Source organism: Sceloporus occidentalis, unplaced genomic scaffold (genome assembly GCF_023333645.1).
Source record: "Sceloporus occidentalis isolate IW3139 unplaced genomic scaffold, rSceOcc1.0.p SCAF_7, whole genome shotgun sequence".
Classification (NCBI taxonomy): domain Eukaryota; kingdom Metazoa; phylum Chordata; class Lepidosauria; order Squamata; family Phrynosomatidae; genus Sceloporus; species Sceloporus occidentalis.
The window spans coordinates 55,792,218-55,809,165 of record NW_028316987.1 but is presented as its reverse complement, the minus strand read 5'-3'; the positions used below and the strand labels follow the sequence as shown (position 1 = coordinate 55,809,165).

Sequence of the window (16,948 nt, the reverse complement as noted above, 5' to 3'; positions counted from 1 at the left end):
ATCCAACTTCTTGCCATGCAAGAATTCTCTGATGATGGATTGTGCAGCATTTTCACCAAAGCCAACACTTCCATATTCCCATGCACCATTTGGGGTTAGCACAGCCTTCTTTTCTCACTTTGACATCACCTGTTCAAGTAAAAGGAGAAGCCTAGACTGGAGAGGGGGTGTATCCTCAGTATTCTGTTGGTACACCTCGGACTTCATAACACATACAACCAAAGGAGGAGATGATACTCAAGTACATGCAAGTAGCACTGTGCTGATTTTGCACTACAGTGTTATTGTATTAAAGTTATAACCATAAGACTCCCTCTCAGTGTCTCATATATCTTATATTTTGTGATTTAAATACGCTTTTGTCAATCTTCCCTGATTAAAGCTTGCCAAGTAAAACCCATGATAGGTCACCATAAGCTGTAATTTACAGGAAGGTACACAAAAAACATTTAACACTTAGATTCTAGATTTCCAGAAGTTAGATTTTTGTTTGTGTGTTGTTTACATTTTGGGGCCTGTTGAACAGTATAGTGCTCATCAGAAAAGAAGATTGGGAGATGTGTTTCTTCCTACCGGTATAGACATGAGCCTTTCTTTCTGTTTGTTTTCTTTTCAGGTCCAGAAAGCAGTCCACCTGCTAGTCCTGTCCCACCCTGCTCCCAGCAACAAGTCATCCAACATAACACCATTACGACTTCCTCAACTGTCAGTGACGTCGTAGGAAGCTCAACCCTCAGTCAGCTTGCAAGTCACAGAACAGATCTGAATCCAATCCTTTAAAACCCATTAGTGAGGAACTGCAATGGGGAAGAAAGTGATAGATCAGATTCCCTCTCTGTTCAAAGCAGTGTTGCTCTTTCAAAGATATCTCAGAACTAAGAGACTCTTCAGCCCCTAGAAAGACTATGAGCTCCATTTTTATAGTTATTAAAATGTCTTTTATACTTAGTAATAATAAAGGGAGTTATGCAATGACTATGCTATCAGCTTGGGAGATACTTTGGTGCTTTTTCCAGTTTCCTGGTACCAGCTGTTTGTTTGTTTTGTTTGTTTGTTTGTTTTAACCAAAATCTTCCTGTACATAGTCATCTTCTTTCTTATTTTTGCCAGCTGCACCAAGAGAAACATATACTGCTGAAATGAGGCATAAGAAATATTAAACAGCCATACACAAGCAACTAAGCATACTTGGGCTATAAATACATGGAAGAAGTGTGGTTGACATCATAATACATACATTTGTTATGTAAAAGCACCAAGGCCTCCAATACATTTATAGCCTTATGTACCAGTTTTGAAAAATGTGTCCATGTTCTACATACCTATTATCAGGTCGGGGTGGGGATAATGGTAGGATGCCCCATTGGGCCTCCTCTCCATCTCTACCCCCTTTATCTAAGCCATTTATATTCTGCAATTTTGTGTTTGTAAAATTTCACTTGGAATTGAATATGTTGTGACATAGACTTTAAATTCTTGAGAATTTTCTCTCTCATTCTCTATGTCTCTGTCTCTGATATTTTGGTGAAAAGCAGGCTTCCTTACCCAACATAACCATAACCAACAAGAGAAACATTTGTAAACATTTCAGATATTAATGCTTCAGGTGATAGAAACATTGTGCCTGCATGGTCATATGTCACTCTCTAAGAGCCTGACAAAGTTACCTTTTGAACTAGAACTCCCAGATACTCCCATGTTAGCTAAAGAATTATGGGAATTGTAGTCCAACAGTTAGTTTTTTCCAGATCTGTTCTCTAAATGTTATTGTATCCACAAACCCTTCACTTGCCTACCACCATGATGCCCCTGTATAAATGGAACATTAATTTAAAGTTGCAACATGCATACTTTTAATAGTGCATCTTTTTTGAACTGGAGTTTTCTGTCTCTTTCATATGTGATCCAATCTCCTTTGTCTCTTTCCCCTAAAATATCTTCACTGTCCTTCATATAAAAACTTTCACTCCTAATTTCCGGCTGCTTGCACAATTTCCCTTAACATTCAACACTAATGTTGAAGGAAAGCCTTCAGGCTCACCAGCCATTTGCCCAGAAACAGCTGGCTTGGCCACTGTTTTCAATAGCCACATTTACAGCTGTGTTGGATTTTTACTTTTTCCCCCTAAAAAAGAGAGACATAAAAGTTTCTTTTAAAAAAAATTGCACACTTTTTATGATCCTGAGTTAGTGTATTTCATAAATAGTAAAAGTTAAAAGCAGTTTAACCACAGGTGAAGCCTGCTGTAAGCCAAGAGGGTTAGGGGGAGTGAGATTTTTGCTGTAAAAAACCCTCAGTGGCAGAGGATAAGGTCAAATCTCATTATGTCAACATTGCAGTATTTTTCATTTGCACTGCCAGTCATTGAAGAGGAAAACATATGCCTAGATCTAGAGAACCGGGACCTCAAGAGAGGTCCCTCCATTGTATTCAGCACAACAGCTGATTCTTCCTAGTGTCCCACTCCAGTACTTTTACTGTTCTAATCCAGTAGCATGTGGATGAAAGAATCATGTGGATAGAGCAGTGGTCCCCAAACTCTGCCCTTTAAGAAAGTTTTAGCTCCCAGAATCCCAGATTATTGTCCAACACGGCCAAGATTTCTGGAAGCTGAAGTCCAAAATCTCTTAAAGGTCACAGTTTTGAGGACCACTGGGGTAGAGCCAGTGGCACAGAGCGTAAAGTAACACCCACAGGTGTAAGAAGTAATTATTGCTGAGGACAACTAGCGAATGTGGCCTCAGACGGTCCTCATCCTGCTTCTGGGTTTTACATTGGCCACTATTTCAGAAGATGTACACACAGCTCTTACTCCCTCCAGATCGATTCCCATGCACTGCCCTTTGTCTAGCTGATAAATACAAAGAAATTGTGGCGTGTTACATACTGCCAGATTGCAGCAGTCTCCCACCGCCGCCGCTTGCAGCATCCAGGAGCTGCAGCAGCCAAACTGTGCAGCTCCTGGACGCTCTGAGGAAGGAGAGCGGAAATCGCGCTCCTTCCTGGGCCCCAGAAAAGACGTTGCGAGGTGCTAGTCGCGCACTCGCAGCGTCACTTCCAGGGTGCGATGTGCGGACGCACGGCGTCCGCTACGTCAATATGGCGGCGGCCGTGTGGAAAGGCCTTCGCCATTTGTTACGGACTCTGTCCGTAATAGGAGTAGGGGTGTCTGGAAGAGACGCCCCTTTTTCAAAATGGGATGTCCTAAGGACGTCCCTTATGGCGGTCTGTAACCCGCCTGTCTCTCTTTGAAGCCATTAGGACCAGAATTTCACATTTTAAATAGATCACAGTTTACCACTACCACAGCTCCCATGCACTTTGTAACATCAATAATTATCCTTAATTAATCCTGCATCCTTGCCATTTTCAGTAGTGGATAGAAATTATTAATTGTCATGAACTACCTTCACATTTAAAAATTACATACAACCAAGCCTCAACAGGTGTCAGACCAGCATACACTCACACATACTCACACACAAGTTTCCCTACAACTAAGGATATATTTTCAGCATAAATATAAAACAAATTTAGAGCCAGGCTTCATTACTCTGGGAACTGAAGAACCTGTGTTTCAGGCAGATTCATACACAACAGAAAATTATTATATGCAAGTCTCACATTTGTGTATTCCCACTTTCCCTTTATTTGCACTAGACAATAGAATTCAAACATTTCAGCTTCAGTTTAACCACAGTTCATCATAAATTCAGGGTTGAATTAAACCAAAGGTGGAGAAAGTATAGTCCACAGGTTCCAGGCAGTCAACTGCAGGCTATTTCCTAGGGCTCCCAGAACAGCCCCGTAAAAAAAATCCCACAATTTTATCCCCAAATACCCCCATAGCCTCTTTTGTTACATTTAGGAAGCACCTTTTTTCAACAGATACTGACCATTTAGATTTACTTCCAGGTCCCTTCCTGTTGGAAAAAGGACCCTCTCAAATCTAAAATGATCAAGGAGGGGATATAATGTGACAAAATCCCTGCATGCTATCTAGGGGAAATTTGGGGAGCATTCAGGAGCACATAATTATATCTCGCTCTCTCACAGAAGTTGAGTGCAGTGGGGGTGCAGCCTTCCAGTTTCCCCAGTCAGGAGCACAATGTGGCCACCTATCCCCTGAGAGTTGCCCAACCCTGGTTTAAAATGTTGTTAAGTTCAAGCCAAGAGCAAACTGATTACAAATTTTGGCTTCTCGTCAAACTGTAGTTCAGATAAAACAGTACCCTGATTTCAGGCTTGATAAGGAACTGTGGCTTGTTGAAAATCAAAGACAAATACATACCTTGAATGCATGACCTCTGGAGGACCCCAGAGGTGCCATTGAATGCCAATAGGGGCATAGCTAGACACTTCTCTGCCCCCTACACTTTGTGAGGCACTAAATGGCCATGGAGGATCTCAAAGGCAAGAGATGAATCCTGCAGATAGGAAGCAGAGACAGAGGAGAACATTATGCTTCATCTTCCCATATGTTGGACATAATGAGATTACTGCTAACAACAGCTAACTATACTCAGGAGCATCAAAATGCAAACTCATGCAGGAACATCTCACTGATCACTGGTGGCTCACATGTCAGGAGGGCAATACATCTGCTCTGTGTTTTAGTTTAAATGTTCAAATTATCCATGGTACTAAGCCTATATGGAAGGTAGCATCCTGCTCATTTATATCAGAGCCATCAACCATCACTGAGACACTCCTCTTTTGCTTTATGCTCATACTTTGTGTTCTTATTGGATGTGGAATAGATTGTAAGGAGTAACCCTTAGCTTCCAAGCTTCAAATATTTCTAGTCTTTCCCTCTTGTTCTTAAAAGGGAACTTTCCCCTCACATTCACAGTCCTGCTTGATATTCACATCAGGAAGAGCTAATAGGCCACTCTCCATTAAAAACAACAACAGCAACAGTAACAACTATACATTAACTTGACATTAACATTTACAGAATAAGCTGCATGCAGTTAACATTGGGATGCAACTATTGACCTTGGCTATTTATGTCTCACTGTACAAAACTGGACTTTATGTTTGTTTTTTCTAAAATTCCATGCACTTCCGATTGCAATATATATATATATATATATATACATATATATATATATATCCCCAAGGGCTACACTGCAATGCAAAATGCCTGTTTTATTATGTGTGTTTTTCTGCATATATGGGGCAGATAAATAGTGTACACCCTCCTTCATTATAACAACGGTGAACGTTTATGGCATGCTTACCCACGTCATTTAAGTACAAATGTACAGCCCCTTATTATCATGGAAAATGAATGGCGGTCATCAAAGTTGTCCTTTGTCATCGCTTTAACCGAGCTAACTCTTATTTTCACTAACAAGCTAACTACAACTGTTAGAAGACCTTCTTTGGAGGGAATTTATATTTTTAACACAAAAAAAATTGTGTGTGTGTGTGTTCACGTGTGCGTGTGTTCATGTGAGTGTGGGTTTTATAAAGAAAAGCCTTTTAGTTAGACTCTGCTTTTTAGCCAACAATACTTTTTTCTACAAAAAAAAAAAAAAAGGAAAAAGGAAAAAAAAGTATATAATGGATTTATGGAAATTCATGAGGACCAAAGTGAAATTTAAAACAAAACAGGAATTAATGTAGGTGTTCACATAGAATTTTATAAAGTATTTATTACTAAATGTTATTTTTAACATTCCATTTAGGCAGCATTCTTATATAGAATCTGTTTGTATTTTTCTTAGTTATACTGGAGTTAATCTACCCAGCAATGGGCTGCTGTACAACTTTATTTGTGAGCTTTAACCTGAAACAAAAGCAGAAGTTGGCAGTCGTATGTCTGGGTGGATTGCCCCATAGTTTTGCAATGCACAACTCTCAATGTATGTATATGTAAATATAAATATATATATATATTAAAATATATATATATAAATATAGATAGATAGATTTTTGTAGATCTCAAGCAAGAGCAATCTATCCTAGATGGAATCCTTGCTGAGGTCTACTTTCTGGAAATATCCAGAACTCAGTATTTTCTTTAAAGCAGCATCTGCTTTATGTAAAAACAACAACAAAAATGTGCAAGCATACAGTTACGTCATTTTTGTTGAAGATGTGCATAGGCCTGCTAAAGGGAAATAACCCATATAACTGGAACTGTCTTTATTAATACGCTCCTTACAAGCAACTCCAATGGAATCCTGCTCAATGCTTCTTTTCTAATATCATGTAGTGAGTTGCACTAAAACTGCCCTATCAGTTCTTCTTGGGTCCCGTACTACTTACCAGTAACTTAAAAACCTTTGAAGCTGCATTATGTATCCTGTAAAATTATCTGATGTGGGGCTGGGGTGGCAGGGAAGGGAAGTAAAAGTTTTAATTTGTGCAAGTGTTAAAACAGTGCCTAGAGAACCGACACTATTGAAACCAATTAGCATCTTACTGCATTTCAATTATTTATTTGAAAATTGCACTTTAGCAGTCTCTCTTGCCTTCCCTTCCTTTCTAAAATGTCAGCCAGTGATGTCATTAGATGGTTAACTGGTGGCACAGCTACCCTTATCTCTCGCACCAGTTCCAAAGGAGAACTGCTCAGAGAAGGGGAAGAGGGAAAATAACCAGTAAAGAGTATGAGTCAGACCACATACTTTCTTTACCTATTCCCTTTATGGTTTTTATCCTAAGATACAACTTCTTTAAAAGAGAGAGAGAGAGAGCACCCTTCCCTATCTAATTCTGGAAAATGAAGCTTACAATTCTCTGATAAAGGTCTCCAGGGCTGTTCCCGGGGTATGATTCCAAGGGTTCTGTGCCTAGAAAACCAGATTAAATCTATCATGCATATATGGATCAGGTATCTTTGCAGGGGTAAAGCTATGGGGGATAAAATAATGGCATTATCTGCTTTCCCACCCACCCCCATGAAATTTTCATTCAGTCCCCAAATTTCTAGCACAGCAGAAAGTGAGACATTGAAAATAATTTACATTTGCTTTCTTTTCATCCCCTTAGTAACTTTGCCTGACACTTTTCTTTGGATGCCTAAACTGTATTTCCTAATGTTCAGCTGAAGTTTTAAGTTACTGCAATACTAGAAATTTGGGGATTCAAATAATTTTACTGGGGGCAGTTTGCACCCACACCATCTGTAGCCAAACCCTTGTGAGCATATTGTCTCTTTTATTTAAAATAGTTTCTAGACATTCATTTTTAATTCCAGGCTCATTTCTCTCTGCATCCCAGACATACTTATCTCAGAGTAAATCTGCACGGAAGCCAGTTGGGCTTCTAATTATGCATGCATAGGATTTAATAACCCGTTGCCTTGTGAATTACTGGGAGACAGCATCCGTTGTTTTTTTAAAAACTGGGTCTCATAAGGACAGTCATATTTAATGCAATAAAATGTGAGATTTTTAAAAAGTCCTGTCTGATGAAAGAGTTTTTAAAACCATGTGTTTTACTGTTTGCTCATGCTCTTGTGACATCAGTGAGCAAAGCAGTGGTGGCAACATTTGGGATACTTGTTTTCTATTCTGAGGGCTTCTTCACCCGACCACTCATCCCCTGAGCAATACCTGTGGCCATTCTGACAAGTGTGATCAGGAGCAATACACCTGTGCGAGTAAGGCTGGATCCAATATTAGTTGTATGTAAAGCAGACACATTGAAATCAGTGGGACTTGAGTTTCTTGAAGACTTGCTCATCCCACTGATTTGAGTAGTTTACTGAGTCTGAATTCAACCCAGGGACCTCTATAATTCACATTACAGAATTATAGTGCTTTTTAGAATTCTCAGCCAGAGTGCACTAGTGCCTCACCAAACTACAAATCCCACGTTTCCATATAATGGAACCATGGCAGTTGAAGTGGAGTAATAGTACTATAGTTGTGTGGTGTGAATGGGCCCCTAAGCTGGGAAACATGTGGCCTCCCTTCAACCCTCATCTTTGCTGTGCAGAGTTAAACTCATGGGAGTTGCAATCCAATATCTGGAGGGCTTCATGTTCCCCACCCCAGCATTGACATTTCATGTCACACGTATTAATATTTGTATTATGTGAAAACTCCTCCTGACATTGTCCTGTCTCTGTAAACTATTTACAGGGTGGAGGGAGAAGGTATAAATCCAAAATGTTAGTTTTGCTCTGTGAAACAAACTCTCCTGAGTAGAAATCTGATCTCTTTCCATGTTTTCTTTGGATAACAACTGAACATTATGCTCAATTCTGTTTACAAAAAAAAGTCATATAATATGTGAAATACACCATTTTGTGGACTCTTGTTTTATTAAACAAACATTTCACATGATTTTTCATAAAGCAGCTCTCTTTGAGAGCATTCTGTTGCAACCTCTGTGTCAATTGGTTGTTCCCTAATGTTGCTTCTCAAGTTGACAAGGCTGCAGGTTATTTCTGTGTAGTTGTAAAGTATATATATGAGGGAGAACCTAAAGAGGGATGAGAGGTGAAAAATTCCTTTCTGATGGTCTCTAAAAATAATTTTTAAATGTGATACCAGCAAAAATAAAGGCTTCTTCTGGATTCTCATGATAATACTGTGCTTCTCAACACTGAATCAATAGCTTTGAACGATGTTCTTATTGCTCTTTTTTCCATCCAACACCTTATTTCACAAACCAAAAATGTCGGCTTTACAGGTATTGATTTCTTTAAAATGAAAATAAAGGATAGAAATCAGAAAAATTACTTTTTGGAATATAGACCTCCAGAATCCCAAACTGTTGGATTCTGGGAGGTTAGATTACCCCCCACCACAAAAAGGAAAAAAAAAACTTTCCTGGCTCTGCTAAAGAGGACAATGAAAAGGAAGGAAGAATTTGCAGAATCCCTTTGTCAAATGAATCTATTTTCCACTGTGGGAATTGTATTCAAAGCAAGCCTCTCACCAGAGCTGTCAGAAGGTGAAGGGACTTTTTTATATTTGGTCTTTTAAACCATCCTTAATCTGGTTGTCGACCTATCCAAGGCAACTCAATGGGAGTAAAGATGTCAAGATTGCATGCAATATAATTGTTTCCTGGTTTTGGGGAGGAAGGGAGGGACTTGTTTTATTTTTGCATCATTGCCATCCAATCCTACCTCTCCAAATTATTCCATTTTAAAGTCTAGCTAATCAATGCAAGTTGGTTCTATAGAATATTATCACTCAGCTCTATTGTGTGTGTTTTTTTAAAGGAACACTTAGCACTGGGAAGAGTAAACACTATGGAATTTTACTGGGGGATTAAGGATGTTGGCTAAGGTTGTTTGTATTGTATGCAAAGGTTTTGAGTTTGTTCTGTTCTGTTAAAAAAATACACCAACAACTACTTCCCTGTCAGGGAGGAGAACGACAAAATTGGTACATACCTGTAAATATGTGCTGCCGCTGTTGCTTTTAATATGTTTAATTTTATGTTATGCTTCTTTTTGTTGCATTGTGAACACATTTGTTACTCATGGACAATGAGCTCATTTAGATTGTACAACTCAGCCCGACTTCTACATCTCTTTCTAACGTGGAGAGATTTTGTGCATTTGTACAAATGTTAATAATATCACTGCAATTCCAGTATAATAAAGCACTCAAACGCAATTATACATCTTCAGTTTCTGCTTTTGTTTGTTCATTTGTTTAAATTGAGAAAGAAGACGGTCTCAATCAGAATCGTTATTATTACGGTCATAGACCAGCAGAAAGAAGACACAAAATGTAGACTTGGTTGGCTTAAATCCTAGCTATTCAGTTTACAGCAACATCCATTCATTCTGTTGTTACAAAAAACTACAGCTAATTCCACTGCCTTATATCACTTGCTCTCTCCCTCCTTTTAAACAATTGATTGGTGATTATTACTGCTGCTGGTTTTCTGGCTTGTAATACACTGCAGCCTCATTTGGACTGTCTGTGTACTATGTCGATACCTCTTGAAGGAGATCTCTCTGATTTTGCCAGTTCTGTCCTCTGAAATATTGCCTCCATCACCAAGTATTTGTTGGCAGTCCCCCATCCTAGTACTAAGCAGGGCTGACCGTGCTTAGCTTCCAAGATCAGAACGGGACTTTATTAGGAAAGGATTGGAATGTAGACTACAGTCAAGAAATAAGAAGACTAGTAATGGGAAGGGCAGCTATGAAAGAGCTAGACAAGACCCTAATGAGCAAAAACATACAACTGAGCACTAAAGCTAGAATTATCGAAGTTATTGTATTCCCCATCACCATGTACAGATGCAAAAGTTAGAGAGTAAAGTAAGCAGACATTAAAAAAAAATCAAATGATCCACCAGCATGCATCCATCACATTCAAATCTCAAGATATGCTTAGTATACCACAGACAGCCAAAAAGACAAAGAAATGGGTCCTTTAGCATACCAAGCCTGAAATCTCCTTGGAAGCCAAGATGATCAAATTGAGGCTGGCATTATTTGGCCACATAATGAGAAGGCATAGATCACTAGAAAAGACAGTAATGCTAGGAAAGGTAGAGGGTAGAAGGAGGGGAAGACTGTATGCCAGATGGTTGGACTCAATCAGAAAGGTCATGGGCATGAATTTTATAGGACCTGAGCAGAACAGTGGAGGACAGGTGATCTTGGCATTGGACTGGATACCCAATGAGTTGAATATAGCCTTAGGCATATGCAACTGGGCCAGTGGAAGCAGACTTTCCCATAACTTCTCTCCTATACCTGCCCCTCCAGCCCCTGAAAATGTTATACAAAAAGGTCAGGGTGCTCTCCTGAATCTGGTATTCTTTGGTGCAGGGAAAGTTGTATTCCTGATAATAAGGATGAGTATTAAAATTTCCATCCATCCATGCATTCATATAGGTTCTGTAGTGGACCAAATTAAAGTTATATTGAGTCCAGTATTCTCTTCACATTGGTCAAGTAGTGCCATTTACTTTTTCCTGCTCCACTTGACAACTAGCTCTCAGGAAGCAGATTAAAATAAGATGCTGAAACAGGTTTATACAGCTTATACAGCTTCATGACTGCAAGACTTCAACAGGAGACGCTTGACCTGTTGCTGCAACAGCATATCAAAAAATGTTGTTTTTTAAGCCTCTTGCACAACTATTAAAGACAGACTAGCTGGTGAGGGGATAACCCTTGCTTGAACAAATGCTTGGCATGAAATCAGTGGTATGATTGAAGATCCTTAGAATAAGATCGTTTTCACTGAACATACTACTTTAAATGAGAAAATGTATGGCAAGTGCATTTTAATTCCACAAGGGAAAGCAGCACAAATACTTACTTAAAAGTCAAGGAAGATATTGAAGGGGAACCCAGCAGGCCAACAAAGAAACAGCTGTTGAAATCACCTAGTCACTAGTGGGATGTTGCAGAACATTTATCAAAAAACAAACAAACCTAAAACCTGTTATTGGGCCCATTTGTTAAGCCGCTTCTTCTCTTCTCAGGGGGTAGTGAAAAAATGTATTTTTAACAGACTGACAAGGCAGCAAGTTACACAGGTTACATGTCCAAAGCTATTGTTTTTTTCCTGCAGCGTACTGCAGGCCATCTCTTCTCCAGCCTAATCTCTCGTCCCCAGTGCAATACAATGCCTTGTTATGAAAACGACCCTTTAAAGATGATAAAATATTTAAGACATGTGTTCTGATAGTGTTATGTAAGCAAATACCAAGAGAAGTCTGACCATTAGTGAACCTGATCAGCCCAATCTCCAAGGATTTGCTTGGAGCATAATCAAGATAGGCCCTAGATATAGGCCAACTGAGAAGCTGCCTGATATTCAGAAAAGAGCACGCAAAAATAATCAGCCAGGGATGTCCAGCATTTATCTCCCTGGCATCCCGCTGGAAAATGAGGTATCCCTAAAGGAAAAAAAGAATTGCAGTCAGCACTTTGCAGGCAGTGGTAATCAGTCAGGGGGAAAATGCTTGACATAACTGCTGAGTATGTCAAGAGAAGGCTGAGACAAAGCATGTAAAAGCAAGAGACTGGTCACTTTAAAGCAGAAGAATCAGAAATAAAGAGGCTGAGGCAATGGAGGGGGAAAGTTTTCTCTGAAGTAAAAACATCTGAAGCTTAACTACAAAAATGCCTAGCAGTCTCAGACTTCTGCAAATCATAGTACAAAAAAGTAACTTTTCTAAGTGCTTCAGAGGTCATAGAAAGCCCATATATGTACAGAAGATATATAGAAGGCCCATATGCTGGCATATAAGCAATTAACTGCTTCAATAAAAATCAAACCAAAGCAAACCACAACACAATCAAGAAACATCAGCAAGTCAACAATAATAAAGTGTTGCCTTCACAATCATAGTAATAATTAAACTAGAGTCTAAAAAGAAAAGCAGATAAGATGCTGAATGGGTCTTTCTGAGAAAGGCTATTCCAGAGAAAAAGTCAGGGCCAGCCCCAGCCTTGCTGAACTAAATCATGCTTTCCTCTTTAACCAAGTACAGAGCTGAACAATGTTGGCCATTGAGTCTTAACTCCAACACTGGGGATGAGATAGTGTTCTCCATTGCAGTGAAACCAGCATGCTAGCTTAGGGGGAACAGTGCAGTTCCATTTGGACTTTTTACATCCAATTTTGTATGCTCTTCTATCCCTTAACTTCAGACACCTAAAGTGGCTTCTCTCTGTTTAATGGCAAGGCCAGCCCTGGATGGAGGGAGAGGGGAGAATGAACCTATAAAAGGCAGTCTCTCCTGTAATCATTTGCCTTATCTGAAACATTTTTGAAATCTAATCTAAATGAATAGGATGCTTTGTACAGTAAAAGGCAACCTTTCTGTTGCCTTTTACTATCTTAGGCCTTTAGGACATAAACAGACAGGTGCCAGCATCCTGTAAGCGACATACACAAGGGTAAAATCCACTGACCAAAGTCCCCAACCCAGAGTCACTGTCCCTTCCCCCATAGCCTTTCACTGCTAGACAGCAGGAAGGATAAGAGGAATGCCTGACTATGGAGCTTACAGATGGGCAGAAAGGGACAGTGAGACTTTCTGCCCTGGATAGGTATCGCAGCAACTGCATGCTGCAGCGCTGATCCAGCCTCCATAGAGCACAAAAAGGAGCCAGAAAAAAAGGCTCCTTTTTGTGCCCTCAAAGGGGTGCCACAGCCGCTGCCAAAGGAGCGTCATCATGGCATGCGCCATCTGAACAGATGCACGCCAAGATGGTGCCCGGGCAGCGTGGTGAGAACTGTAAAGGTCCTATGTCACCATATCCTGATGGAGAGTGATGGTGATGACATCATCCACCAAAACCTCCAGAGGACCCCAGTGGATCTTGGAAGATAGTTCACTTCTGCTTCTGGCTATAGGGACATAAATACTTTTCTCGTTCCTGTTCCTCACTCCCATTACTAACCACTGAATTGCTATGGATGAGGGTACTAGAGCAGAGAAACAATGCATACTGGGCTGATGAAAGGTGAGCTGTAATGTAGTTCTGCTGGTGAAGCGTATACACTACATTCAGTGGTGTAAAATCTTGGCCAGGGTGACAGTAACAATCTTACCACCTAACTGCTTTCAATTACTCCTGAATACTTTCAACCAGAGAGAGCAGAGTGTGCAGCTGGGAGCTTCTTCTCCATATGCTGTATTGCTAAGGCCTTCGCCTCAAATGACCTAAGATACTACCACACCCTTTCATGATGTCATTATTAGCACTCAGTCGTGCAAGTGGCATTTAGAGGTAGAAAAGAAATGTGAACTCAACAATTTTACAAATGTATCCATTTCCAAGTCTGCAACAATATTAATGAAAGCATGTACAATTCTGTCAGTTTTCTATCACTGGGGAGAAACCACAAACATCAGAATATTTTTTTGTTCTTGAAGCTATATGCCAGTAAATGTGCTAAAACACTTGCTGCAACAAAAATGTGTATATTTGGAAAACACAGAGAAATATGCTTTTTTGTCAATGAGGAAAATGTGTTTCACTCCATGCACCCCAGTGGGACACTATTCTCCCAGAGGCATGTTTTCTGGCAGAATCTGCATGAAACTAGGCCTAAAATGTAGACATTTTTGTAGCATTGTCACCTGAATAATTATAAATAATTATGCCAGATTTCAGACACTTGCCATGCATAATTTCTATTTTTAATTTTTTAAAAAAGCAAAGAGAATAAATATGTTTCCACAAATCTATGGAGCTTTTTTGTTGTAACATATTGGCACACACATAGAAGCTTCCGAATTGGAAAAAAATGGCTGCTGAAGCGACTTACAGGGCCTGAATTCAGCCCTGGAGGCAACAGGAAGCCATTTTGACAGAAAAGGACTTGCAATAAAATCAGCCTAACTTCCAAATTTGAGCCAAATTTGGAAGAAGTAAGTCGGGCACTGGAGGCGGTGTGATAATCTCCTATGTTATGTTAAGTATCAATCCAAGATGCACAGAGTATGCATTTAGGCACACATGAGGTCTAACAAATAAGGAAACACACATTCTCTTCAAGGCAATGCACTACCCTGAGATGCCTCCCTTTTCCATAGAGGAGGGGTCAGGCCCTGAGATCTTGGAATCTGCCATAGAGAAATGTCCATATACAGTTCTTTCAATATTTTGTATGTTTGGTGGGAGTGAGTTGGTTGGAGGTTAGCAGGGGGGTTAATGAGAAGTAGAGAAACTAGGACTGAAGAACAAAACAGGAAGGGGAGAAGCTATTATTTATGCATGTATGTTAAAGGATGCATATATGTGTGTACAATTCTGTGTGTGTTTGAGTGGGGGGGGGGGGGTGTTACTGTATCTAGTTAGTTAAGAGCTAGTCCAGAAAAAGGGGAAGGACAGAGTAATTCTGAAAGTATGGTTTTTTTCTGTGTGTTTTCAGTGTGGGGACAGGCTCACCCTGACCACCAGAGTCATCATTATGAAGAGGCCACCCCCTCCGTGGACATGGTTGTTTGATGATGCCTGTGATTTTTCATCAACTTTCCAAATGAATCCCTCAAAACCTATAAAAAGTTGACCACCTCTGTCTTTGTGTTAAAAATGCTGTGCCTCCTTCTTTGACTTGCAGGAAAAACATCTCTCGTGTTTCAAAATAAAGTATATGAAAGCCTGTCTTCCTCCATGTTTAAGGTGTCATCATGTTGGTGCTCAGCTAGAATTACAAAAGCTCAACACTAAAAATGACAGCCCATATTGTACATCGCCTGCTTACTTATGAATGCATAACTAAGGTCTCCTGGCCAAACCTAGACTTAGTGATATGTAACTGTTTCTTATTCATTAATATGCTGGCCACTGGTTTGGGTTAGCTGTCTTTTAGAAAGCTTTCTAATTGAAAATCCGAAGCACACAACATGGACTCGGTGTAACATTTAAATCCATCGTTGATCTCAGTCTCTGTATGATGGATTCAGCTCTTTCCAGAACTTGAATCATTTTCATAGGCACAGCCGCAACCCTAATAAAGATATACTCACCCAGGGCCTGTTCAAACTTCACATGGATCACAAATTCAAGTATCCAGGTTTTTTTTCTCCTGCATTCTATATTTGGCAGCTGAGTAGTGTTTACTTTCAAACTCACAAAGAGGCTTGATTTCTCTGAACTATACCTTTCTGCACTTCATAACTCACTCCTTCAAGCCCTGCTGCGTACCTCCATGTCCCGTTATCACCCTGGGAATTTTTTTCCTTGGATTACTTTAAAGAAATCTCTTTGGTGTTGCCTCATGTGCCATACCCACTACTAGCCCAATTGTAAGGATTGTTTATGTGGAATATTTTCCTGCACTATGGAAAACATCACCTGCTTTTGGTAGCTGATTTCTGGTCTGCATACATAAACATTACAAGGAGTTTCACACACTGTGACTTACTAATGGAAAGTCTAGCGAGCAAAGTGTGTGCGTGTGCGTGTGTGTGTTTTAAAAACTAACAACCCACAATAAATTCTGTATTTCTTACTGTAGAATTCCCATTAAATATATTAATTACAAAAACATTAAATGAAGCAAATTAAAAAGAAACATTATGTATAGGGCACTGTTAAAAACTGGTATTTAGCTCTATGTACTCTTGTATATTTTAATAGAGGTCCTTACCTTTGGGTAAAAATCTCATAAACTATAACCTAATGGGCTGTGGGACTTATGGTTGATTCACACTACAATTAGCCCTTTACTAGAAAGCAACTTGTATACCTAGATTTTTTAAGAGTGTGTGTGTGTGTGTGTGTGCGCGTGCGTGCCGCTATGTATTCAGTTTGCCATTCTTACCCAAACATATTAAATATCCCTGCAACAGTCTCAATATACTATGCTGATTATATCAGTTTTGCGAAGCTTAATGTTTCATTTACCATAGATTTCCTATATAAAATATGTAGAATATTAAGCTTAAAAAACTGAATACAAAACACATGCTGTTTTACTACATCCATTGTCACATATTGGACATTACAGAAAAAAATAGTTTCAGAGAGATTTTACACTGAAGACTAAAATTAATAGTAAAATGCAATTAAAAACTAAATCCAAAACCAATTGTTGTCATTCTTAAATTTAACTACGGGATTATGGCCACATACTTTTATTCTTTATTTTATATCAATACGTTTTTTTCCAATGATTAATTTTCCCTTCTTTATATTTAACTATAGAGCCAACATGGTGGTGTAATTTGAGCATAGGACTAGGACTCTAGAGATCTGGGTTCAATTCCGCACTTGACGGAAACCTGCTGGGTGACCTTGGGCAAGTCACACCCACTCAACCCAAGAAAACCCTCTGATAGGTTCATCTTAGGGTCACCATAAGTTGGAAATGACCTGAAGGCATACAACAACAACAAATTCTTCACAAGATGAAAAACAAAAGTTTGTTTTTCCTCTCTGTATTCTTAATATAATATTTTCCATGGAAGTAGTTTACATCTTTCTGGAAGAAAAGCAGGCTGGAATTCTTGTCCATGATGACTGATAGTGGAGATCACAGTTCG

General features: G+C 39.5%; 1 protein-coding gene across 2 annotated transcripts in view; it reads left to right on the top strand.

Moving 5' to 3' along the window:
• The window catches only part of CREB5 (cAMP responsive element binding protein 5), a 308,617-nt gene extending 305,457 nt beyond the window's left edge, over positions 1-3,160 (top strand). Inside the window, exon 12 of one of the 2 annotated variants that reach the window (XM_089533032.1) lies at positions 617-3,160. In XM_089533032.1, coding sequence (XP_089389158.1) covers positions 617-780 — 164 coding nt within the window. In that variant the 3' untranslated portion in view covers positions 781-3,160. The remainder of the gene's footprint in view (positions 1-616) is intronic. The other variant, XM_089533033.1, reaches the window with a different exon arrangement.
• Positions 3,161-16,948: the final 13,788 nt, after the last annotated feature.